The 27149-nt window shown below is 44.3% G+C and overlaps 2 protein-coding genes across 3 annotated transcripts in view; one reads left to right on the plus strand and one right to left on the minus strand.

The window, feature by feature from the left end:
* Window positions 1-2402, plus strand: part of GRIN3A (glutamate ionotropic receptor NMDA type subunit 3A) — a 72387-nt gene extending 69985 nt beyond the window's left edge. For both annotated transcript variants that reach the window (XM_055790619.1, XM_055790620.1), the window contains one exon: window positions 25-2402. In XM_055790619.1, coding sequence (XP_055646594.1) covers window positions 25-361 — 337 coding nt within the window. In that variant the 3' untranslated portion in view covers window positions 362-2402. The remainder of the gene's footprint in view (window positions 1-24) is intronic.
* RNF20 (ring finger protein 20) lies at window positions 2236-24050 on the minus strand. The gene is made up of 20 exons (XM_055790621.1): window positions 23932-24050; window positions 21125-21295; window positions 20842-21009; window positions 20572-20719; window positions 20229-20411; window positions 18846-18964; window positions 17924-18070; window positions 17663-17740; window positions 17238-17357; window positions 15154-15333; window positions 14821-14956; window positions 14037-14158; window positions 13311-13708; window positions 12619-12736; window positions 10490-10639; window positions 8273-8485; window positions 7044-7169; window positions 5851-5991; window positions 5392-5493; window positions 2236-5156 (listed from the first exon to the last, which is right to left on the minus strand). The coding sequence occupies exons 2-20, from the start codon at window positions 21251-21253 to the stop codon at window positions 4980-4982; spliced, it is 2955 nt and encodes a 984-aa protein (XP_055646596.1). The 5' UTR covers window positions 21254-21295; window positions 23932-24050; the 3' UTR covers window positions 2236-4979.
* Window positions 24051-27149: the final 3099 nt, after the last annotated feature.

Genomic DNA, 27149 nt, shown 5'->3' on the forward strand with positions numbered 1-27149 from the left:
ATTAACTCTCACATCTCTGTTCAGGTCCCACATAGGGAACAGCCAGCATGCTGTGTGGAACACAGCCAATCTGGGCAACTGTCACCGGAAAAAATATATCTGCACTGATGAAGGGCAAAATGAGGTGACAGTCCGGCAGCACCAAGACATCCCTCTGGCACAGGTGAGGAGAGAGTCTCCGGCTTCTTTAACAACCAACGGGAAAGCAGAGTCCCTCAATATTGCTAGGACCTCAGTGATGCAAGAGCTTACAGAGCTGGAGAAGCAGATTGAAATCATCAAGCAGGAGCTGCAACTTGCCATGGACAGGAAATCGGAGCTGGAAGAGTATCAGAGGACAAACAGGACTGCAGAGCCCTAGGCCAGCATACCTGGGCCCCTTCCCTTTTTCTTCCTTTCTCCCCTTCCTCTGTAAAATTTGTAACACACTTTTGTAATGCCAGAAAGGGGTGCAGAAATAAAGCAGGCAATGTGCTCCTCCTGAGAGCAGAATAGCAGCAGCCCACAGCCACTGCCACCCCCCCGAGTCCTCCTCCTTTCATAACAAGTTTCTCATTGTCCTGGCAAACATCAGCCATTCCCAAGGTACTGGAGAAACAAGGAGCATCCAAACAGTGAGAGCTCCTGGTTCCTCCACTTGACAGTACAGCGAGGTTCCCACTTTTTTTAGCTCTTTCTGTGCATTAATTCAAGAAAAGGAAAAGAAAAAAAAAACAAAAAAGGAAGGAAATTTAAACTGCTCATTGGAGGCATGTCTGTTGTTGGTGTGTTTTTGTTGTGGTATCTACGGGTCTAGTTTCTGTTCACACTAAGGCTCATTATGCCAGGTGCTGGTTCTGTGTTGGCATTCCCTTCCCTCCTGGCACAAGGCTGTGGTTTCACAAGACAAATTCTTGCTGGCAATCCCAGTACACACCATTAACCTCAGCTCTGTCAGCACAAATGCAGATGTGGCTGCTCTATGACTGTGATAAAGGAACTCACCCACCTTAAAAATAACTTGGCAAAAACCAAACCACCACCTCTGCTTCTGAGCCCAGGTTCGGCTTCCACTCCCACCCGGAGAGAAGCCAAGCAAACAGCTGCACTGGCAGATGTAGAAGATGGGTTCACAGTGGCACAGAGCAAGGATGAGGGAAAGGGAGGGATGGCAGTACTGTAAATCAGTATTTACCAATGTGAAACTACTCCCTTAATATTCTCAGTCTTAAGCTGACAATAAGGTTCTTTCTCGCAGCTGAAGTGACATAAAGTGGCTCTGGTCCATGATTTATTCTGACACAAAGTTCTCACTAAAGTCAACGGGAGTCACTTAAAGCCTCCCTGTGGACCAGGGCTCACTGTGAAGGAGAATGAGAGTTGTGGTTTCAGAAGCAATGTACTGAGCGGAGCTCCCTCCCACCTGGATGATGAGTCGAGGGGAAGGAAGGGTAAGCTGTTCAGCATCTGAATAAATACTGCATCAACCCAACTGACTGTGTTATTTAAACAGGATTTCTATGAATTTTTAAACAACATTCCCCAACACATCCTTTATTAGAGAGGAAAAGAACATTTGTAACACTACCAGAATTAACCCTGATCTCCCAGATAAGTCATTAAAGTTCTTTTTACACTCCCTGTATCTCCAGCCACCTGCATGAATATTGCCAGGGTGATGCTCTCACCAGGCATGGTTTAAAGGCTACAGGCATATCTGAAGGTGTATTTTGGGGTTTGGAAAAGTTTACAGGTGCACTGAAGGCCTTTGAAAAACACTTGCAAATAAAGCTCTGCATGGACCACTAAAAGCTGACAGAAATGATACCCAGACTAATTAGCCTTAACAGGAGGAGTTCATACTTTGTTCCCTGCTCAGCCCTTGGCCTCTGCTTTTGGGCAGCAAGCATATCTGCTTCTTTCATGTCAGTAACATAGGAAAGACATAATGGGGACATGAAACAGGAAAGTGGGATCCAGAGCCCTGCACATCAGATAGGTTTGAAAGACCTAGGATGTTCCTTCTTTCCTTGCTGCTACCAAGCTAGATGACTACAGGCAAGTCACCCAAGTTGTTTTTGTTGCCTTCCCTTACCCACCCTCCCTCCCTCATATAGATGATCAGCTTTTTAGGAAGAGCTTTTTATTTGTATAGCATCCATTACCTTACAACCTCCACTATCATTTGGTTAGAACATCTGAAACACTGTCTCATAATAATGAAAAGAGCAAAGACTATGAAAGAAATATTTCAGCCCAGTTTTATCAGTGTATTTATTAACAGTTTGTTACATTCTTATCTCCACATGCATAAGCCCAGAAAAAGATTATTTTTTTAAAACAAAAGCGTATGGTTTACTTCAATGTTCCAACCCAAACACACAATCTTTCAACAAATCAATCTTCATTTAAAAAAAAAATAATGAAAAAATGTCAGCCACCTAGTAATGTTAAGCAAAAATCTCTATCTCCGGTGGGTGCCTTGGGGTCTACTCCCAGATCAAGTGCAGAACAGAGATTGCTCCAAATTACTGCAGCACCAACTGGAAGCCTTTACAAAGAAGGTCCAAGTTACTGTTGCCCCAAAAGAGACATATTTTGGCATGTTATTTTTTACTCAACTACTGCACCAGCCAGATCCCATAGGAGACAGAAAAAAAAGACTGTTGTAGCTTTTTATGGGATGGGGAGTATCACATGTATGTCAATGCCTGCACATGGCATAAGCACAAGGAAGGATTTTCTATGACAAGGAGATGCCCTGGAGACTGTAGATGAGGCTTTTTCTTTGTTTACACTTCATTACTCTGGCTCAGACATTGAATTTAGACAGATTTTTTATAAAGAACAGGTCACCCCTTCTTTTACCCCAAAATACTTCTAGTCTTGGTAAACATTTAACTATTTCCACTCATTCTGGCTAGTCAAAACAGACCATCTAAAATTTTTCACTGTTTCTCAGTGTACAAATGACAAACACAGACAAAAATTCAGTCACTTCCAAAATGACCTTCAAGGACTTACTGAGCTTAAAATAGATTATTTTAAAATAAGAAAATAAATTTTTCTTGGTGACAGAAAACAGCAGTTTCCAAACCTCATCTGTAAAAAAAATCCAGAGTATTTCAAGTGTTTGTTTCCTACCATGACCAGAGTGAACCCAGCACTGCCATTACACACACAAAAGCTTCAGGCTTGATTTTCAGCAGAAAGGTGATGCAACCTAATGACTAGGAAAGGGTAAAGGGGCTTTGCACCTCTCTAAAGGGTTGTTTAATTCAGATTGTTGCTCACAGCTGTAAAAGTCTGCTGTTACAGCAAAGCTGTTTGAAGGTGGAGACAATTTTTGCTGGTGATCCAGGTCCTAGTTTTGATGAACAAGCATTTGTGCCACAAAGTCTACCATCAGCACAAGTATTCCTATTACACTTTTTTCTCCAACTTGACGTCAGAAACTGTAATCCAGGGAGCAATTTCCAGGGAAAGCTGAGGCAGCTCTGCTTTCATTTCTTCTACACATGTTGTAACAAACCTAAAGCCACACCACAGATCCTCAGCACCCCAGCTTCCCCTTACAAAGATAGCACCATGTGTTCCTTCTCACTTTTCAGGATTTATAATTTGTAAGTTTTCATTTATATGTTCTGAATGTTTTCAGAAAGATAAAAATAATAATGCATACTATAAAACAGTGTGTGATTAATCACTTTCACTTTGCTATTGTTTGTTATTTCCTACACTGAATACAGGAAGGTAATACAGATTCTGTGATTCAAGGAAGGGACACAGATAAGACAAACCTCTGACTGTTGCACCTTCCAAGAAAATTAAGTTTACAGAAAAAACCCACTATGCCCTGTGAAGGCATGTTGTAAATAAATGAGTTCACATTTTGATTTTTAGGAGCAGACTTCAAATATAGCTTTGCACTAAAGGAATCATAGAGACTATAACCTGTACCACATTCTTTCACAAAATTCCCAGCAGCCATGACAAAATGACTGCAAATAATTGAGCATCTTGGCCCTTCTGTTGTGTCAGGAGTAAGGTGGTGAAGATACAGCCAAAAGGATAAAGGTTGTTTTAATTAACCATTTTTTGAAAGCAAAGGAAGGAAGAAATTAAACAATTCTAGAAGCTTAAAGCTTGTGAAAAATGTTTCCAATAACTAGACAAAAGACAGGGGCACAGACAGATACTACTATCAGGAGAGAAAAGGCAACAGAAAAATAACCCAGACAACAGCTTTCATTAGATTTTGTGCATTGAAAAATGAAAACTTGCAACTAAGTAACCTCTAAAAACTCTCTTCTGGAAACTAAGGATAATGACAGCAATGCCTCAGCCTAGTGGAAGATAACCACATCAACCAGGGTTCATCAGTGGAATGCTATTTTCAAAGATTCTCCAACATCTTCTCTTTCTCCTCCCCTGGATACTAAGATGTGTGCTTGCTTTTGGGGGTAGGGACAATGTTTTTCTAATGCATCAGCCTTCACGGATTCCTGCCCTGACTCTGGAAGATATATGTCTAAGGAGTCACTGCACTGAAGTCTGCTGAAGTTTACCCGTTCGTTCATTATTTGGCCTGTTAACTAGGAAACTTTATTCTCAGAAATACTACCATATCTTGACTGGATTTAATAATTAACATCCAAAGCAAGCCCCAAGGTCTCATCTCTGCTGCACCACAGACAGCTTTTAGCCCATGAAGGCAGGACTTCAGTTAGATGTTTCCAACTTGGCAGTGTTAAAGTGATGGATGGGAAATCTCCTCTCAGACGTAAAGAATCCACAAAAACTGAGGGCAAAAATAAAAGGGAGAAGAAAGGAACCAGACCCAAAATCCGTTTCTTTCCGTACCCTAACCATACTTCCCAGAAGAGACTGCAGATCAACAGAAAGAAGCACTGACTGTCCCAAAGGTGACAGTCACAGAAAGTGAGGGGGGCTGGGTGGCCAGCCTAAGTGGCAACTTTCCATCACTCCAGTGGAAAGAATCAACCAATGTAGATCCTATGAAAATCATTGGCACCAAAAGCAGCATTGCATTTGGGGCACTTACGCTGCCGGGTGTCATAGCGTGTTTTCACGCACTCAAAACAGAAGACATGAAAGCACTTTGTGAGCACAGCATCCTTTTTGCGCATGTTACAGCACGGGCAGGTCAGCCGGGCCTGCAAGACAGAAACATTACAGTGAGGGCTCACTACATTGCACTGGGTATGTTAAAAGATGACTGAAGCTGAAAGTCCTTCCGTTCCTGGTAAAAAGAAAGTGTTTTCTTCAATGCAAGATAGGGCTACAGTGCCAGAGTACAGACAAAAAGATGTCAAATACTGACAACATGACTACACAGCCTTTTGACTGAAGCAAAGTTAAAGAGACAAGTTGATTGAGACAGCTACTCACTTTGTAATCCTTGATTTCTTCCATCAGTATCTCATCACAGTTGGGAACCATGTCAGGCTTCTTGGTTGTCTCCAGCTTCCTGCGCAACCTAGATATATCTTCCTGCATAAAAACAAGAGACCAAGTACATGAGCAGTATATTCTCTGTCACAGCTTCTTCAGGGACCAAAGAGAACTAGCACCTGGCCAACAGTGAACCTGGCTAAGTCACTCCACCCACACTTTCAACCCTGATAGTCCAACAGATTCACAACAGATGACATTATCCTCTGGTGCTACATGTATCGTCAGTCATCAGTGGACAAAATCTGAAAGAGCCAAGACCTGAGGAAGCTAAAATCAAAGCGAAACTGGACCCCAAAAAAAGTAGCGTAGTTGAAACCCACTCCAAGCTCAATCTACAATGAGACAGACACCGAAGCAGGTAAGATACAGAAGCACTGTGCATGAAGTATATACCTCAGCCCTTTTGAAGTTGAACATCTCTTTCTCTCTAGTTACTCTGTTTTCTACAATCTCATCTTGGAAATCATGTAACTTCTTCTGAGCCAGCTCTAGCTGGGCTTTCAGATCATCTGCAAGCTGGGCTGCATCCATGGCCTGAAAAAGAAAACCAGTACAGAAGTATAAAACATGGAAAAAGAGCTCTCGTGATTTCTAGTTCCTCTGCCTGGCAATCCAAGACTGCTCACAAAATAATTCTCAAGCAGCTAGAGATTTTTTCAGTCTAATGATAGTACTTTCAAACAGAGTAACTGGAATTACTCCCCAAACGTTATTTCAGCAGCAAAATATCTTTTTAAAGTTCTCACCATTTAGACTCAACGTTCCTCTTCCGTAGAGCCAACCTCTGTCACACTACAATGCACATCACCTAGAAAAACCCTAACCACACAATTCTCTTGTTCGACTATTTTCAGCCTTCCACCTTCTAAATTTTCTCTACTACATCATTCAGAGACAGTTCTACAGGTGAACTAGAAGAAGTGAAAGTATTTTTTAATCATTTTCTCTGTTCACCAGTTCTCCTACCACTTTCTAACTGTCCCTGTATCAATGAATCTGTTAGTTCCATCAATACCACAGCTTGTGATATTAAGCACAATTGATTGTGCTGAATTCCCATCACCTCCTCTTCATAGTGGTACTTATGCCTTCCTTTCCATTTTAATGACACACCTCCATTTCTACTGAAGATTTAATAACAAAGGCAGTATCAACCATGAGACTTAGTCTTATTTTACTTATAACCAGCCGATTGATCTTAGATACTTGTTAAAGGTCTGAACGCCCCCCAGACATATTTTCCTTTTACTTGCCCCATCCTTCCTATAAAAGCTTTGACTCCAGTTAACTTCATCTGGCTGCTGCCTCTTCTTTCATAACAACTTTCCTTTTGAAGGCACCTTACTTGAGCTCCCTAACCAGACTTTTCACAGAAATGCCTATGACCTCCTCCTCCTCCTTACCAAAGGAAATATCAGTCTACAATACTTTAGTAAGAACTCTCTTCAGGACTCCCTAAGCCTTCTGGTACAGTAGTCCAACACCAGGGAATATCAGGTTCCATAATACCAGTGAATACCTTCTATGCTTCCCACGAGACAAGAATTCCATCTTACAATCCAAGAGGAAATCAAGCAATCTCTCACCTTGCGTTTATTCATTTCCAGGGCCTGTGTTCGGAGACCTAGCTCTTTCTCGCCTGTTCCAATGCTGCTTTGCAGCAAGTGTTCCTTCTCCTCTAGCTTACGTACAACCTGCAGCTGGGCATCCACCTTGGAAAGGGAGAAAGAAGGTGAAAAAGGACTGAAATGCATGCTCTGCAGGTCTTCAAAGGTGTCATTAAAGCTGCATGCTAAAACTATCCCCACCTCCCCATTACCAAGGTTACGTCTCCACTTGCCTTTTTCTCCCTGAAAAGACAGATTAGCAGTCTAAGAGCTGTGTCCAGACCTCTCAGTGAACACTTCAAAACCTAGCGGTCAAATACTTGCAACAAAGAGGTGGGTTTTTTTGGAAGGTGGCTTAGAGGATTTCTGCAAGGCAGTGTGCACAGTTCCACCTTGGTTCCAAGGATGGCGGGATATATATGTAGAACACCATTACAACAGGAAAATGACTTCTCACTTTCCCTCCCCCTCCTGCTTTCCATAGCAATAAACCTGTAGGTCATGTTATACAGCAGTCTGTTTCTTACTAAAACAGGTCCCTTTGAAGTCTGATGCAGCATAGGGGATTAAGGGAGCATTTCCTCCTGTAATGATTTTGGCAGGGATACAGTTAGTTCTCTTCATAGCAGCTTATATGGTGCTGTACTTTGGATTTGGGATCAAAGCGGTGTCAATAACACACTACTGTTTTAGCTATTGCTGAACAGTACTTGCACAGCATCAAGACCTTCCACATCTCATGCTGCCTGCCAGCAGCTAGACTGTGGGTGCACAAGAAGCTGGGAGGGGACACAGCCAGGACAGCTGACCCAAACCGACCAAAGGGATATTCTGTACCATATGACGCTTTGCTCAGCAATAAAAACTGGTGGAAAGAAGGAAGTGGGGGGATGTTCAGAGTTACAGCATTTGTCTTCCCAAGTAACAATTATGTGTTTTCCTAGAGATGGCCGAATACCTGCGTGCCATGGGAAGTAGCGAATGAATTCCTCGTTTTGCTTTGCTTGCGCACAGAGCATTCCTTTAACTACTGAACCATCTTCACTCCAACCCACCAGTTTCCTCACTTTTGTCCTTCTGATTCTCACCCCCATCCTGCTCTGGGGGAGTGAGTGCTAAGCTGTGTGGAGCTTAGCAGCCTATCAAGAATTAACCCACATCTCCACCTTCCCCCATCAGTTCTGTTGTCCTCTCTCCTCCCAGGTTACCTGTGTCTTCAGCGTCAAAACTTGGTCTGCCAGCTCCTCCTTCTCCTCTTTCAGCAGCTTGTGGATCTGGTTGGATTTGATGCGTTCTGACATCAGCTTGAAGTTGGCATCATCCTTCTCCCGTAGCTGCTGCATCAAGCGGATGTTCTGTTCCTGCATGTCTTCAAAGGCTTGCCCTGTGACATCCATTTCCGACAGCAGGGCCTCCTCCTCCTGGAAAAGAATCATAGGCTCTAGAAAAACTGTATCCTGCATCCCCTACAACAACCCTGAACATTTTACTCAGAGACACCAAATCTAGATCAGATGAAGGAAGATGTCTCAGTATCAGAGAACAGTATCTTCCCAGCAAGCAGAAAAAGGTGCTCCCCAGAAGTCTACACCACAGCAGAAATGCCCTGAATTAGAGGGTGAAGAAAAGAAATGGTGATCTCCACAAGCATTCACAGACTGTAGCTTGTCTGCTGGCAAAATCAGCTGTGACACAGTTGCTGCCAGAACTGGGCAGAAACCAACTCCCAACTTCAGGCAGCTAGCTAAATAGCTGTTAACATACACTAGATTAAGAATTCTACATGTGGACAACTTGACAGCTTCCAACTAACAGATTGCCAAGCCCCTTAAACTCACTTCAGCCACTTCAACTTTAAAGGAGTAAGCAACAAGACAGAATAGTTCTGTACTATAAGGAAAATAATCTGAATTCTAAACAGGTATATGTTAAGTCACTGGCTTGCCCTCCCCTGCTGTAGTCCTGCTCTCTTATTATTAGATCAAGCCCTTTTTATGGAATAACATATGTCACAGTACCATGCACATGTATGAACTACATGAACTGTGCAGGTAATACTTCTAAAAAGAAATTGTAGCCTCCTCCTCTAAAAGCCAATGTAGTGGGTTTGCATGGCAAGGTTTTGGTAATGGGGCAGGGGGGAGGCTACAGGCGTGGCTTCTGTAAGAAGATGCCAGAAGCTTCCCCCATGTCCAATGGAGCCAATGCCAGCCAGCCCCAAGAAAAAACTGCTGCTGGCCATGAGTCCAGCAGCAAGGGTGATAGCAACTCTGGCATAACATATGTAATAAAGGGGAACCAACTGCTGTGCAGTGACAGCCAGAGAGAAGGACTGAAAAACATGTGAGAAAGAACTCTGCAAACACAAAGGTAATTGAAGGAGGAGAAGGTGCTCCAAGTGCTGGAGCTGAGATTGCCCTACAACCCATGGCTGAAGACCATGGTGAGGCAGGCTGTCCCCCTACAGCCTATGGAGGTTAGTGGTGGAGCACATATCCACCTCCAGCCCATGGGAGGTCCCCACACTGGAGCAGGGGTATGCCCAAAGGAGGCTGTGATCCTGTGGGAAGCCCACACTGATGCAGATTTGCTGGCAGGACTTGTGACCCTGTGGGCTGGAGAAGCCTGTTTCTGAGGGACTGCACCCCTGTGGAAGGGACCCACGCTCGAGCAGTTTGCGAAGAACTGCAGCCCATGAGAAGGACTCAGGTTGGAGAAGTTCGTGGAGAACTGTATCCCATGGGAGGTACACTATGCTGGAGCAGGGGAAGAGTGTGAGGAAGAAGGACCAGCAGAAACGATATGTGATGCACTGACCATAACTCCCACTCCCCGTTCTCCTGTGCTACTCAGGGGGAGGAGGTAGAGAAATCGGGAATTAAAATAAGCACAGGTGGAAGAAGGGAGGAGTGGGGGTAAGGCATTTTTCTGATTTGAATGGTAATAAATTAAACTAATTTTTCCCAGGCTGTGTCTGTTTTGCCTATGACGGTAACTGCTAAATGATTTCCCTATCCTTATCTCAACCCACAAGCCCTTTGTTATATTTTCCCTCCCCTGTCCAGTTGAGGAGGAGAGTGATAAACTGGCTTTGGTGTGCATTTGGCATTCAGCCAGGGTTAAACCATGACAGCTGATCCAGCCATCTCTCCTCTGCACTCTTCACCTGGGCCACAAATGATTAAACATTCCTCACCACCGCACCATAAGGTTTGACACCCTGATGTTGTGGCATTCTTTTGATTGTTGCTAGGTTTTTTGCTGGTTAGGTTTTTTCCCCCTTTGATAAAAAGGGACAAAACTTGCATCTCCAGCACACAGAGAGACAGAAATTCCCCCTCTCAGGTTATCTTCCTGGCTGTAACCTAAAGGCAGTTCCTTCTCAGGTGCTCCAACCAAGACAGAACTTGTCAGAAACTTCTCACCTGCTTAGCCATGGCTAGTTTCTTCTGTAAATACTCGATTTGTTCTTCCACTGCTCGGATCTTGCGGAGGGCATCCTCATCAGCCATCTTTTTACTCTCCTTTTTCTCCTTGTCTTCCAGTTCTTTCACCCTCTGCCTCAGTTCTTCCAGCTACAGCAAGGACAAAACAAAAATGACACTAAACCTGATGTGGCCTGAACATTGTTAAGAACCTGTTTTCCCCACAATCTCTAAAATCTGCAGAAACCGCCTTCAAACCATGGGAAAAGAAAACGCACCTCATTTTGACAGAACAGTGTATTAACGGAGACGGACCACTACAATGCGTTGTAAGCCCAAGATCTTGATTTCAGACCCTTTGAAAATTCTATAGCATCTTTTATCAAGAGCAGTCTCTTGCAGTTGTATGTGTATGCGGACAGAGAGATTATGTGCTCCTTTAAGAGCATTTGCTCAAGGACCTTTTTCAATACAAAAAGGGATAACAAGAAAAGGAGGAAGCCATAAACAAAATACAGAGACACAAACCTGACAGACAAATGATACGGAAGGCAGTAATGAGAACCAAGCCTGGTCAAGTAACACTAATTGATGAGAGCATGGGAGGGTGTTAGAATGTTTATTCCAGCACACTTATCTGACTGTGGTGAATGATGAATGATGTACCAATTATCTATAGGATGATGTACTTATGTTTATCTAAAAGTTGGGAAACATCCAAGGACCCTTATTGCTAACACGACGGATGTACTAATTGCTAAGTCCTTGGATTTGTCATCTTTAAAAAGGCTATCTGGTCCTAAGCTCCTGTTGTTTATATAATGTGGCAAAGACAAGGACTTAAATCACTGTCACTAGTTTAACGAGATATGTAAATGAGTTCCCAGAATTGTAATGAGTATGTAAATGATTTCCCGGAAAGTTAATGAAAAGACATGAGTGACTTGTATAAAGAGGGGGCTGAAAGGTTCCCTTGGGGCGCATGACTTTGATGGAGCAATCCCCCATGCAGCCAGTGCTGCCGAATAAAGATAACCTCCGCTCACTCGAATATTGGTGGCTGATTCTTCAAATCAGTGGGCCCTATCAACCGCAAACGGGGCGATGTGGGGAAGGATAAAGAGACACAGACCTGACAAAACAAACAGGGAGCAAAGACAAGAAACAAACCTTCCCAGTCACAACAGCTGACAGGCTATCAAAAAACTACAGGCACCACTTCCAGCAAGATCAGTCTGGACTTTGCAACTGATAAGACTGTAAACCAGGGGAGGACCCTGGACTAGAAGGGCTGATTGACAGAGCTGTACAAACCAGGGAGGGACATGCAGGGGGAGAGCAAGGATGAACAAATTCAGGCTACACAGAGGAGGGTATAAAAGGAGCCAGTCATGTGTGAAACGTATGCTGTCACTACACACTTGTCTGACTCAGCCCTGAGCATGATCACCACAGCCTGTTCCATCTTCTGGTATCTTCTTATCAAGTATTTTAACTATTTCTGTGTAATCCAACTCTCTACACCATGTGTATGTGTGGTGCATTAAGTGCTAGCTACAGATGAGACGTATATGAAAAGAAGGTAAGAGACCCGTGATCACAGGGGTACCAGGCAGAGGGGCCGTGCTGGTACTGGAGGGATCTGCAAATGTGTGTGTACTTGTGCACCTAGACTGTTGTGCCTGTGCTACTGACATTCTATCTCTGCCAGATGAATAAGAGGAAGAGGACTTGTCTGTCTATGCTTGCATTTTATGAGTCCTATATGCACATGCTGTTGAAGGCAGCACCTTGCCTGTGGCAGCCTGGCTGGCCATGTCAGTGTCCTCTCTGTGTGTATGTCTCCATGACATGTGCTCAGCTTCACTACGGGTTAAACCTGCAGCTGAGAAAGCTGGAGCCATGTCCCTCAGCCTGGGCAAAGGGATCATCCCTTCTCAAACCAGGGCATCCCAAAACCTCCCTGTTCATCTCCAGACCGTTCCGATCTCTCTTCTAAGTGACAAAGATGAGAAAAGGGACAATCTTGAGTTCAAAAGACAAAAACAACACGGTTCAGGTGCAGTGTATCCAAAAAGAAGTTTTAAGTAACAGGCTAAAGAGAAAAAGGGAAAAGAAATAGGATTTACCTCAGCTTTTGCCTTCTTCTCAGCTGCCATCAGCTGCACTTTGTCTCTCTGCTCTTTGGGGGCAGAGCGGTACATATCTAGCAACAGCTTCATCTCCTTCTGGCTCTCCTGGGCCTTCCTGAAGACAGGGAGGTAGACAACTGTGAGAACACAACAGGAAAGCTATGCTGTCACATACCTAGCACGAGAGCCATGTCTCCGACGTGATATGCATATGGAGTCATCCTTGGCTCATCTTACTCCAGTAGTATAAAATAGCCAAGGAGTACAAGCTGGAGGCTGAAGAGAAACAAGTTGACATGGGTTGAAAAGCTAACAGAATTGGGGTGGGGAGGAAACTTACTCTAATAGTAAGCAACAAACTATCCGCTATTGCTTTGGTACTGATCCAGGACAGGGAAGACTACCATGCCCTGCTGCTGTAACGCTTTACCCAATTGTTACAACAGCAAGAAATAAAGATTGCTTGACCCACACCATGGAGTATCTGGTTCGGTAATTCATGCTTTAGGCTGTTGTAGGAGAAATGTTACTACACTGTCCAAACCACAATTAAGATACACAGGGTGCCAGAAATCTCTCGCTTCACTTCAGCAAAGGTAATCTGCTAAGACTGAGCTCTAAGTCATCTCACGCAAACACACCGGTCTGGGCACTACTTAAGCAGGAAAGGGAGGCACAGTAACTCTTACTTGAGCTCAGCCTTCAGCTGCTTGATCACTTCAGCCTCCTTCTTTCTTCCATCTTCATGCTTCCCTTTCTCCTTCTCTTTGGACTCTCTCTCCTTCTCAGATTCCTTCTGTTTCTGCTTCTCCCGCTCTCGTTCCTTTTCCTTTTCCTTCTCTTTCTCTCGCTCTCTCTCCTTCTCTTTTTCCTTCTCTCGTTCCCTCTCCCTCTCGCGCCTCTCTCGCTCCCGTTCCTCTTCATCTCGCCTGGCCTTAATTTCATTAACATCTTCAGAAGCAGCCTTTGGGACAGAGATTTGGGCAGAAGGATCATCAGGTTCTTGCTTGATCTCTGGAGGTTCCTCCTTTGTGTCTTCAGTGCTGGACTGGGACTGTAAGAGAGCACTACCACTGCGAGAGCGGATCTGTTGTGGAATACAGAGGAAGACGACACAGAAGAAAACAAACCATTAAGTTCTTAGCCAGAAATCTACCTTATCCCCTGCTTCCCTCACCTTCCAGTAATATGCTTGCATGCCCCTTCCGTAATTGCTGTTGCTTTTCATGCAGCACTATACAGCTACAAAGGAAGACCATTTGGTAAGTGGAAGCTGTTGACTGTAGAGCTCCATTGAAAATTACATTGCATCCTGCCTGCCATATCAGAAAGGCTGATATTGTAGGCACAGATGACAGCATTCCTCCTTCTCTTAAGCACTTTCTGCTATTTTCCAGCATTTCATGCTCTGGTACCTTGCTCAAGTCAGATTGGGCCTCTCTCAGTTTGCGCTTGTATCTTAACACCTCTCCCTTCAGCTGGTGGTTGTGATTTTGGAGACTGCTGATGAGATGACGCATCTCCCGATTAATTGGGCCTACAAAACCAGAAACACAACTGTAACAAACCATACTTCTGCCAACTATCTGTGAGGACTTTCACGGAGATGGAGAACAAGGTAAGTGACATTGACAAAGAACCAAAATAAGACTGTTATCATTCTGCCACACAACAGAGAAATAAAACACATGCCAGTTTTACATGCAACCATTCAGTTATTGCAAATTCCCATTCCTTATTTCCCCTTAACATGACTTTTTTTCCCATATTCCCAAGGGAAGCATGTCATGCTACAAAAAATCTCTATGATCTGAATGCTACTTTAAAAATAACTTCTTTATTTCCTCTGATTAAATTTGAAAATTATTGGTTTCCTATCCAGGCTGTCATTCCAGACATGTAAATTAATCCACCCAAAAGTAATTTTTAGCAATGCAAAACAGTCTGTCATAAACCAAATTATTAGCAAAATGTATGTATTTTGCAGCGTCTAAAATGAAGTCAGATCACAAGGAACTGCCCTACCATAAAACACTTGAAAAGCTTTGGGTTTTGAGACAGACACCTGCCAGAACAAGTATTTAACAATATCAAAGAATCAAACTAGGTGTTTTACTGCAATGCAGCCTCTACCAGGCAATGGTGGGGTGTGGGGGGTCAGGGGTGTTCATTTTTAAGCACAGCAGAAAAACTCTATACCTGCTTGTTCATTTGCAGCAAGCGTCTGTTCAAACTCTATCCTCAGCATCTCATATTCTTTGCGGACTTGTGCCAGGGTGTCCTCTAGCTGTATCACCTCTGTGCGTAGCTTCTTGTGAAGACTGACCTCATCTCTCTGCGGAGTAAGAAGGAGACAGAACTTGGTGCTGTGACCCTGGAGTATCTCTCTCACCTCATCAACATGAGGTACCAGAACAGATGAATTATTGCCAGGAAGATAGATTTCCTGACCAATCCCAGAGCTACCCAGACCCAGCAGTGATACCCAATGGGATGACAATGTTCTCTAGTCTGATGAAGCAGAGGTGCTACCTCAATTAGTTCCACCTGGCGCTGGTGTGTGGTGCGGGTGCCATGAAGCAGAGTGCGGGCCTCATCAAGATGTGCTTTCAGCTGGAGACTCTCATTATACAAAACAGAAAATTGGGACTGCATGCAGCGATATTCTGGGGTCTCCTTCACAGCCTCTTCTACTGCTCGTCGCAGCTCAACCTAGGCAGGACACAAGAAAATGCCACAGAAAGAAAAATCAGCTCCTTGTTTTCAGGATCTGTTTTCCAAGGTAGAAGCACAGTGAATCAAGCTGTCACAATCAAAGCGAAAGCAGAACTTTAATAGCACTGCTGTGAAGTAGATGCAAGTGATATGCTTCAGTATCCAATTTTAAAAGCCTGTGCTTTCTCTACATGCACTAGGCTGTTTCTCTTCCATAGTCACATAACGAAAGGTTTTGATTCTCAGGCTCAGCAATATCTTCTCTCAAAGGTATGAGCTTGGAAAACATGACATACCTTTTAAATTGATTTACTGTAAAACCATGATCACTTAAATCGATAGATGGACATACAGAGAAGTATGACGAAAGCTAGAGAAAATGCATGTGCAAGTAGGCATTATGTTAGCTTTCTATCAGAAACAGACATAACAATCAAAAGGAAGATAAATAATAGAAAGAAGAAAATAAGAACTGGCAGGTTCAGTTTGTAACCCTTAGGTATTTGCTTTACTTGTCAGTTCTGCTGAAAGTAATAAGGCTACTTATTTTTAAGATTAAACTGGTACACTGCTTTGCCAAATCTTCCAATTTAACAAGCATTTTAGCTTGGCATTGCCCTTCACCATATGTAAAATAATACAAAAATAATAGAAACATTTAGTGCTTCTAAATGAGTTACTGCAACAGCACATACAGCGTTCCTGTAAACTGTCTTTTAATGTAAATATTAAATACATCTCTAAACTAAATAAAAACAACTTCCACTTAGCCATTTTCCTCCTTTTAGCAATGGAATTCAGTAGGCACTGATTTTAGCTAGAATGACTAGGCTGTTGGCGGGGGGGATGGGATGGACACACGGTGGCTGTCACTAAAAACATCTGCTCCCTGGCAGTCCAGCAGGACAACACCGACTACTGCCTTTTGCATTTTTTTGTCCACAGCTATTTCTTTCATTGCCTCCCAACACCATCCCTCACCGCTCTAGCTCCCCTCTCCCCATTACTCACTTCCTCACATACATATGTAAGTAGGCATTATGTTAGCTTTCTACCAGTAAGAGACATAACAACTGAAAGGAAGATAAATAAGAGAAAGCGGAAGTACAGAATCTGAATTTTCCCAACAAGAAAAAGTTAGCAAATGATTGTGACTACTAGCAGTGAAACAGACACATATAAACGCACATACAGCTTAACTGTAAGAGATAAAGAAAGTTGTAAGCCACATGGTGTTTCTCTCTAAACAAACTTATATGGATAAAGATAATTTAGAGGTACCTCAAGACTGTTTCTGGAACCTCACCTCTGTAACTTAGGTTATCAGCTCAGACATTTCTTATAACAGGCTAACAGATCTATTGATCACTAAGATAAAATTTAGATTATTCTCTAGATCATATACTTATCTACTATAGAGTCACAACTTTTTGTGTTACCACTTTTAAGTCATAAGAAACTCATATGCTGTTTCCTATCTATCAATTCTACCACACTGGGAAAGATTTAAGTCTAGCTCTCCTACACAAGTTCCACAAATTTTTCAGTTCTCTAGTTCCACTTGCACAGGACGGGGGGAAAGTGGAGAACAGTCAATATTTCCAAAGAGGTGAAATTAGTTTTTACTAGACATCATTAAAATGTACTTAATAGATCAGAACGGAAAACACGAAATAAACCGTTACAATTTCCATTGATGACCACGTGGTGTCACCAATGCACTGAACTGCAAGTGTGAGTCACATCACTTACAGTACCTTGTACAAAATGGAACCCAGCTAAAGAGCAAGTGTAGAACAGAATAGCATTAATGTAGTTTTCCAGAGAGAACAGTACAGCAAGACTGAGGGTAATCAACCACACAGAACACCTTCATCCTCAAATAGGGACAGATGTCTCACCTTGAGTTTTTCATTCTGTGTTGTTACTTCCTCAAGATCCTGGCGTAGTTCCTCCAACTCACTGAGGCGATTCCCAGCAAGCTCTTTATTCTCTTCCAGCTCTGCATTCATCTCCTCAAACTGTTGGGGATAAACTGCTTGTAAATCCTATTGTTAATTAGCACCCTCAGTAGATACATTAAGTCACTGTTTATACAGTAAGAGAAATTACATACTTCAACTAGCATTACCAAGTGAGACAGTCTACTTCTATCATGTCCATTTCATAAGTAGGAAACCTATACACAGACAAAATGGTTTGCCCAGAGTCACACAGGTTTGTGGCAGAGGAGGTATCTAAATTTTGTTCCAATCTATGGCCCTATGCATAAAGGTCTCCTTGACCTTATTCTTCCCTGTGCCTACAACCATTCCAGTGTCATTACCTTGCGGGCATTAATGGTGATAGTGCCACCATAGAGGCTGCTCCCAGCTCCATACACCTTGTACCCTTTGGAATTTACCTGTAAAAAAAGGTAACAGATTTCATCAATACTTAATTATACGCCAAGACTGCTGCATGTTCAAGACCAAAGAAGGTACACTACAGATTCTCAGATCTCACAGCAAAGTACCATTAGATGATGTCACATATCTCAAAACTACATCAATTCCTCTGGTTTCCCAGCAAAAAAGATGGTGCTTACTCGTTCCAGAATATCTGCTAAGTGCCGGTTGAGCCTCTGCTCCCTCTTGCGTATCTTGTCAATATCCCACTGAAGATCATCAATCATAGTCTCCAGAACAGACACCCGAGATTCTGCTGTCTCCACTCTCTCTTGCAGCTTGGAGAACTGCAATCAAGAGTGTTTCAGCCAGCATATTGAACAGAATCAACATTTTCTGAGACTGCTCAGTATAAATCTTATTTGATTAATACCCTGGATTCATGTGCTTTACTCCCATCTTTTGCTGTGTCAACAGACCACTCATTGAACTGTCCTGAATTTTACAGTCTAAATCTCAGCTCAGTAATGAAAATAAGACAAAACCGAAATCTGGCTGAGTACAGAGGCAGCCACTTCAGCTTCTTCAAAGGCTTTTCACTCCTTATCTACTTTACAGACCACTGAAATGCTTGGCGATCTAACACTAGGCAAGGCCAGCATTAACAGAGTTTTCAGAGGAACTGAAACCCCTGAAACAAATACTGCAAATTAGATGAATCCCTTAATAAGAGGAATCAATTTGTAATTAGTGTCATTACACTTTCATACATGATGCAAAAAAGTAAAGAATCTGAAATGTCAGGGAAGTCACATCAAGTGTCTCAAATGTTTACAAAGCCACCTTAGCATCACCTTACCACTTCCTCTGCTCTGTTTCCTCTTAAAATTACATTTGAATCACTCGTTTAGTTATACCTTTTCATTCAGTGATATAACAAGCAAATCCATCTGAATCACACAAAAAATCTACATAGTTCTCTACAACAACCCTTTCCATAACATTCAATCCACATTGTTCCTGTCCCTCTGCAAGGCAATAACTTGCTTTCCAAACTACAGCAACTGCAAATCATTCTAAGCAGGACCCCAAAGCAGATTTCTTTCTCTCTCCTCTTTATACCTCCTGAGACATGATTCGGTGCTTCTCCTGAAGAACATCAGCCAGCTCCTGCAGCCGTCCATTTTCATGTGAGAGGTAAGTATTAAGCTCCAGAACTGCTTCTTCCATCAATGAAATATCTGAAAAGTGCATAAGAAAAGGAGATGAATGGAAATCAAGGAAGACTGCCTTTAATTCTTCAAGTTTAATTCAGCAAAGGAAGAAAAAAGAACACAGCAAAGGGAATTTCTGGTTTTCACTTCTGCTTACTGTATTTCTCCAGCAGGTGGTTCCCAAGGGTCTGATCTCCAGCCATACAGAGCTTTGACTTGCATTCACTAAGCAAAAGGCTCTGTAGTTTAACATATTACGCATTTCTGATTGTCAGTTACCATCCCCTAATGTCAGAAATCATTCCAATTGTGTCAGTATCAGCAACACAGAACATGCCCTTGTAACCCAGTGACACCCTAATGCAGATCAAACTCATGCGCAAACCTGCTACAAAAGGTGGCTTGAGCTAACATACCAAATGGCAATTACAGCAACTGAATACCGGCTCATGATGCACAGTGCCAATGCTTGGCACACAATGCCAAGTTTAAACTTAAACTACAGCCAACTAAAGACAGTAATTCTTTGCTACACTAATGCTAGACTTGTCAGAGCTCCTTGATCAGGGCACACAGAACACTGAACAGAAGACAAACCAAGCATAAGTTGATATTCTATCTAAATTTTCATCGAAAAGATTAAAATTCTAACCTTAAACTAACAAAAGTTTTTCAGAAAGTCGTCTGATTGTAAATTGAATCTTCATTAAATTTCAGAAGCTAGTCATTTGGCTTTCTTCTGCAGAACCATGCTTTGTGTTCAGAACTGAAAGCTACATTGGGCACACCAAGCCAGTAGATGGCTACTATTTTGCTTGAAACTCAGTGGCAACTGAGAGGCTGGTTATTCCTACACCTTTTACTAGACTGCAAGTGAGAAAGAGCCCAACATCAGTTTGCAATACTGATTTCACTTCTCCACATGTAGGCATGAAGCCTTTTACACAATGGCTGAGGACAGCTGGGTGATAAGGTTCAATTATAATCTGTAACTTCCCAAATGCATGAACACACCCCTTGTAGAAACAAGCCTTTCTTCAGCCCAACACATTGGACCAAGTTCTCAGCATTCAAATTTAGAGGCAGTTACAATATACTTTAAGTGTACAGTACTAGTCTTTATTAGAGGTTTTGGTTATCAAGAGTTTGGAAAGCTAAACCCATTTATTCTGGAAAATAAATGGGCACAAGGAAGACTACGCCTTAATGCTTCCAATGCAGAATCTTGTCTGAGCTGGGGATAGATGAGGAATCTTGAGTATCAGACAGCGATCAACCACCGTGGTCATACCTCCGCTATTCAGCTTATGGGATAGCACATCCACTTTCTCCTGCAGTTTGTCATACATTGTCACAATCTGGGCAACAGCACGGCGGGAGGACTCTACACGCTCCTGCAGCTGAGATTCTATCTCCTCACTAGTGCTGCTGGCTAGAGTGGCTAGGAAGGAGAATGCTGGCTCCAGTCCTTCACCTGGGAACAGCAAGAGGTGCAAAAAAGTGAATTTTCTCTGGCAGACAACATATCACCATTCTTCACAATCAGAGAGCCTTTGTCACCCTTTAGAAAGGGACATCAACATTGTCCACAGCTGAAATGCATCTTCTCCACCATCCCCAGCCAGGTGTCTCACCTCGTTCCCTCTCATCTTTGCGCTCCTGATTACTGTCCGAGTCTGGTTCAGGTTCTGGTACCACAAGCGCTTTTCTTTCCGATAAAAGATCTCCAAGACCTTGGTCCAGGTCAAAGCGTTTCAGGATGATGCGGATATTTTCATCAAACTGAATCATGCATCGGGCAAGACCAGACAAGGCAAAGAATGGATGTAAATAATAGGAGAGCAGTGGAACAGAAGAAGATAAAAGAGCTAAGTGTCTATAAAACAACAAAGCGTGTTACTAACCTGATTCCAGTATCGATTGATAATCAGCAGAGAGGCATCATCAGTGGCCTGCCGACGCTCCAGCTTCTCAATGTGCTCCCGTAGCTCATCTTCAATAGCTTGCCGCTGGTCCAGCATCTCTGCTAGTTTACGGTTCTTGGTCTGTAGGGTCCGGATGTCCATCTCCTCCTGTGCAGGGGCACAAGTCAGGGCACATTGCACACAAGCCAGATCACTGGGCTCACACAGAAGGCCAGACAAAAAAAAGCAAGAGGTTGAGTGGGGGTGTGCAAGAAAGACATACCGTTGAAGAAACACCACCAAGCTTAATAGTCTCCACTGTGGTCCCTGAATCTTCAACCCCTGCCTTCTTTTCTGGAGGTGCAGAAGGGCCAGGCTCTCCAGCAGTCCGTTTATTGCCAATTCCAGACATGGTGGCTGAAGCATATAGACTCTCACCTTTTCTAAGTTCTTCCTGAACATTAAAGAACACCATTAAGAAAAACCAGCAAACACACACCTACACAATCAACTCAATTTAGAGTTTTTAACATACTGATCCATCATGGTAACAATAGGTCAAACACAGTAGAGACCATATACCTCAAAAGGGTTTGGAAAATACTGGTCAAACACGAAGTTTTAAAAGACACCACTAGGATTAGCACTGCAAACAACACATTCATAGGATGCTGAAATGGAAGAACTGTAACTTATTAAGCTCTTTGGAAAAAAATCTTCAAGAAGGTTCAGTCTGCTTTTTTCATCTCTCTGTATTAACAAAAATTACCTATGTTAGACTTTAATGGGCAACTGAGACTGGGTATATGCAGCAGCAGTTCACTTCATACCAACCAAACCGTTCTTTTTATATCAACATTCAGAGTGACTTAAAGCCAAGGGCAGCAACACCCTGAAGATGTGCCCTGTAAGAGCTTACATAGAGATCTTACAAATGCTACAGAACTGAGCAGCAATTCCAAGCCAAAGTTTGTGAAGACCCATTTGAAGAGTTTTCCTGTGTATCAGGAGAGCCACAGACATGTTTGCATTGACTTGGGGATAAATAGTCTTCAATCTGAGAAGCTCTGAACTACCAGTTACAGAATCACAGAACAGTTGAGGCTAGAAAAAATGTCTGGAGATCATCTGCTCAGTGCCCCTGATTAAAGCAGGGTCAACCACCTTGCCCAGTCAGCTTTTGAGTCTCTCCAGAGATAGAAACGCACCAGTATCCCTGGGCAACATATCCCAGTACTTGATGACCTTCAGCATTAAAACAGATTTTTGTGTTTAAACAGTATTTCTTGCTGTTTCCTAAATTATTATTTAGCAAAATAACAAGTATCTTCTTAAAGGGTTTCCAAAACAAATACAGCAAGCAATTAATGGAAAATGAAACCAATTAGATCTTCATTAGGTGTAAGCACCATTCTTCTCACATATTCACTGATGCTGTGCCAACTCAATATACGGATCTCTTTCTACTTCTAAACTAAACGATACCCACAAGTAAATGAAACATGGATGATACCAGTTAGATTTGTATTGTTCCGTTTAAATCTACAATAGCATTTACAGTTAAAGTAAGGGTTACAAACTGAACCTGCCAGTTCTTAGGTATTTGCTTTAATTGACCAGATTAAACTGGTACACTGCTTTGCCAAATCTTCCAATTTAACAAGCATTTTAGCTTGGCATTGCCCTTCACCATATGTAAAATAATACAAAAATAATAGAAACATTTAGTGCTTCTAAATGAGTTACTGCAACAGCACATACAGCGTTCCTGTAAACTGTCTTTTAATGTAAATATTAAATACATCTCTAAACTAAATAAAAACAACTTCCACTTAGCCATTTTCCTCCTTTTAGCAATGGAATTCAGTAGGCACCGATTTTAGCTAGAATGACTAGGCTGTTGGCGGGGGGGATGGGATGGACACACGGTGGCTGTCACTAAAAACATCTGCTCCCTGGCAGTCCAGCAGGACAACACCGACTACTGCCTTTTGCATTTTTTTGTCCACAGCTATTTCTTTCATTGCCTCCCAACACCATCCCTCACCGCTCTAGCTCCCCTCTCCCCATTACTCACTTCCTCACATACTGTACTCCAGCACCTGACCTACAAAGTTTTCATGATCACAGACCTTCTCCTTCCTTTAGGAACTCTGCCTAACCCTCAGTCCTAGGCTATTCTATTCACGTTCTTCATTCCCCAAACAGATCACACTAACAAAGACTGACCTGTCCTCCCTTACCGCCGACCCAGCTTCATCTTAATCCCTCTCTCATGGTTAAAATCCTCTTACACCGAGACCAAAATACACCTTCACCTGGCACTGCCCACACATACCACTGGCCACAAGTCATCTACTCTGATCACCTTCAACCACCTAAATAAGGAAAGCAAACTCCCCCAAGCCCAGTATTTAGCCATTCATGTATAGCCCACGCCTACTGACCGCGTTCCAGCTCTTTCACACACTCGTGGCACCTCTAGCCCAGGAAGCTTTCAAAGCCCACCATTCAGCTTCCCACACATAAAAGCCACTCTCCACACCTCCATTTTTTGTTCGTGTAATCCACAGACCCTTGCGGCTCTGCAAAAACCTGTTGTGGCTATTCATTCAGAACCCAGAGGCCTCCCCCAGCGGCACTGCATCAAGCTCCACATCGCCCACCAGAGACTCCTCTCCATGCAGAGCGCGAAACCCCCTCCCCAAGCACGCCTCAGGGACCCACTTCGCCTCTGCCCACACACACTCACTGACGTGCCGTAACGCCCGCCCCCGCCTCCCGCGCCCAGCGGGGATCCGCACGTTCCTGGCACTGACCCCACGCACAGCCGGGGCCCTCCCACACCACTGCACACCTCCTGTCCCCACAGGCGGGCACCCCTCCTCAGCACCCCCGGGCACCGACAGCCCAGCGCCCGGCACCGACAGCCCTGCGCGCGCCGCCGCCTCGCGCCCAGCTCGGGGCAGCCCCGCAGCTGTCGCCGCTCCCCGCGGCACCCCTGACCCATCCCTTCCTCCACAGCCGTACAGTGTCTCCGCCCCCGCCCCCGCCCCCCGCGATCCCCCCGCGATCCCCCCGCACCCTCACCTCGCGGCGCGGCCTTCCCCAAGCACCGGTCCCTGCGCGGCGGCCCCACAGACCCTCACCGGCGCCCCACAACCAGCTTTCGCCTTGGCCGGGGCCGCCGCCGCCGCCGCCGCCGCCGCGCTCCGGGACACCGGAAACTGCAACCGCCAGCGGCCGAGGCGGCACCGCCTTTTCCGGCGGCCATTTCGCCCTCAGCCTGTACGGGCGCTCCCCAGCCGCCCGGCCTCCGTTGCCATGGTGCCCTGGAGGGTTTGTCCCAGCGCCTTCAGCCGCACGGAGGGGGGGCTACCGGCGGCCGCGGGGGAAGATGCCGCCTCGTACGGGCCGCACAGGGCCGCGGGTTGGGTGTCCCGCCGGGGCTTGCCGGCGGGCGAGGGGTCTCAGCTAATGGCCGCGGCGGCCGTCCTGTCCCTCGCAAGGGGGGACCACACCGGCAGCCGCCGGCCCGTGATCCCGCGGCGTGCTCTGTGGGTATAAACACGGCCTGTGCAAACTTCTGTAACGTACGTAACACATCCGTAAAATGTGCAGAAACACATAAACCGTGCAGACCCTGCTCCAACTGAGACTGAGGTAATATTTTAGATAATGCACGTTTAAAGGAACAGTTTAATAGTTTAATATTTTACGTTTAATACCTTCATCTCAGCCCATCTTTATAGAAAAACGTCAAAACATTTTCAAACGCCACCGGACTGGCAGGGTTCCCGCTTTACCCATCGCTTTACAGTCGGTTTGTACCCCCCGAGGCAGCTGCGAGACCTGCGCGGGTGCTGGGCTTCCACCCCTCCCCCCCCCGGCAGAGCTGCCTCTGCTGGGAAATGCCAAAAAAGCTACAGTCCCCACGTTGCAAATCACAATATAACGGCCTGCCATGCCTAGGAGCAACGGACCAGCCCGGTAATACAGCTCCAAAGGCTTCCGGGTGATTTAACATCCGAGTTCCTGAAGGGAAAAGCAAAGCTTCCGCGGCGCCGTCCCACCCCGCCTCCCCCCACCGCCCCGCAGCTGCTGGGACGAGCTAGGCAAACCGCGCTGCAGGTTTGTGAGCAAGGTGGGGGAAGCTGATCAGCTTGGTTGATGTCTGTATCCACATAGCGCTGATGATCTCGGGTGGTTGATGGAATTGAATGTGTTCTCGGCGCTTTGACCTTCAGACGGTTGGAGCGAGTGAGTGGTTCAGGGTTAATTCAGGTTACACGCAGGTCGTGTGTCTTGCCGAGCGCCTCGTTAAGCACGGGCAAATCCTTTTGTTTAAGAAAAAGGGGTTTCACAAAGGAAGCGGCTCCGCAAGATCCGTGAGCTCACAGGATGCCATCACAAGCAATGAGCTCAGCAAAAACAGGGGAAAGGTCACTCCGGCAGGAGGGGATCGCGACCACCGACCCATTGACTCCTCAAGAAATCCCCCGGAACCAAAAGAAGTTGAGACAGAGCATACAGACTAATTAACATGAGAAAAGAGAGAATTATTTGACAGATGGGAAACTGAGTACCGTCATGAAGGACTTGGGTAACATGTAACCAATGAGGGCTGATGTCTTTGCATGCTAAACCGTACAGTGTAAAGTTTTGACAGTCGGAGAGTGAGGCATTTGTGGGTTACTACCTTGCTTCCTACTTTGCACAAACTATAATACAGAAACAAGGAATACGTCGAACATGGGGTGTGAGTTGGCGCTGAGCCATGGGACAACAGAGCTGCGGCATAACATAAACTTAAGGTAACAGACCTAGAAAGGTGGAGTACCTTGGGGGATTTTTTTGAAAAGTTGCATCCAAACGTTTCCTAGTTAAATAAGTAAATAGATAAATATTTGCTAATCCATTTTCTGCCTACAGCGTCTCCTTGTACCTTAGCGGACTAAGAAATGGCATTTGATTCTCAATGCAGCCAGCCCCTGACCAAAACGTTTCAAAGAAAGAGCTTTTTTGTTCAATTCAATGTACTTAAAATCAGGAATTCAGGTCAGCGTAGCTTTCAGTCCTTGTGGTTTTACTGCCTTTGCTTTATACTTGGTTTTTCTCTCCTCTACGTATTTTTCTCTCAGATGTTAATCCCATGCAGACTAGCTTTACATCATCACAGCAAAACTGTAGCTGAAGTGGGGACAGTCATAACCTTTTATTTAATTTCGTCTCTGTGCCTTTTATCTCTATGCAGCTTGGCATTTCCTCCAGGAAAGGAAAACCCATTTCCTGCAAAGAACCCTTCTACTCTTCCACATACTTCATATGTACATTCTCTTCCGTATCTGACTTAATTACCATGCTTTAGATAAGCGTTCAAACTGATCTTTGCGCTGCTCTTTTATATACTGCATACCACATAGTATTTGGGCCTGCCCTAAAATTGGGTTTAAAAGGGAAAATGAGATTGTAGTGCTAAAGAAGAAAAGGCTGCGCTTCAGCATTGCAGGAGCGGGCTGGAAACTAGGACCATGCGTGGCAATCAGTTAGCTGAGGGGAATGTGCTCGGGCTTGTCTAGACAACAATTAACATACAGAGTATAGGGGAGTGGGGGACGGATGGCGCCACGGATGGCGCCAAGGAAAGGCAACACCTTGCTGTTAATTGATGGTAATTAACCACCAATCAGGGATTGCCTAGTATGCAATGCTTAGCTTCAAGAACCAATCTGTTTAAAATGCGCAGCTTCTGAAAGTGTATATAAACTGGTGCTTCTGTACAATAAATTGACATTTGCTTGCATCAAGCTACGTCCCGTCTCTTCATTCGCCGCCGCACAGTATAGCTGTGTAGCTTTCCCCACAGTCTGCAAACTCAAGACATAAAGATTGCCCTCCTCCTCTCCACTGCTGATCACTCTGATTTTATGTAACTCCTGACAGCCCGTTTCCTCGGGGCACAAAGACTTTCTCCCCTCCAGCAGAAGGAACTACCGCCCCCCTTGCTGATGTTAACAGATTAACTATTATGTCCTTGTGAATTGTTATGCGCTGACAATACAGCAGATGTGGGGAAAAAATACAAGAATAAATCTGAGTGCTAAGGAGAGAGAGGGAATATTAATATTTGAGATGCTTTTGTGAAGAAACTGGGAGAGCCGGCCAATCTAATGTCAGTGACGAGCAACTGCGGGGGATGTCCTGCAGCAATTTGCGGTTATTTAGAGTCTACCAGGAATGTGACAACTAGGGCCGCTTTTTCTTGAAACTGGCATGTTCAGCCACAGTCCTTCACTTGCAATTCATGT

The sequence above is a fragment of the Falco peregrinus genome, chromosome Z (genome assembly GCF_023634155.1).
Source record: "Falco peregrinus isolate bFalPer1 chromosome Z, bFalPer1.pri, whole genome shotgun sequence".
Classification (NCBI taxonomy): domain Eukaryota; kingdom Metazoa; phylum Chordata; class Aves; order Falconiformes; family Falconidae; genus Falco; species Falco peregrinus.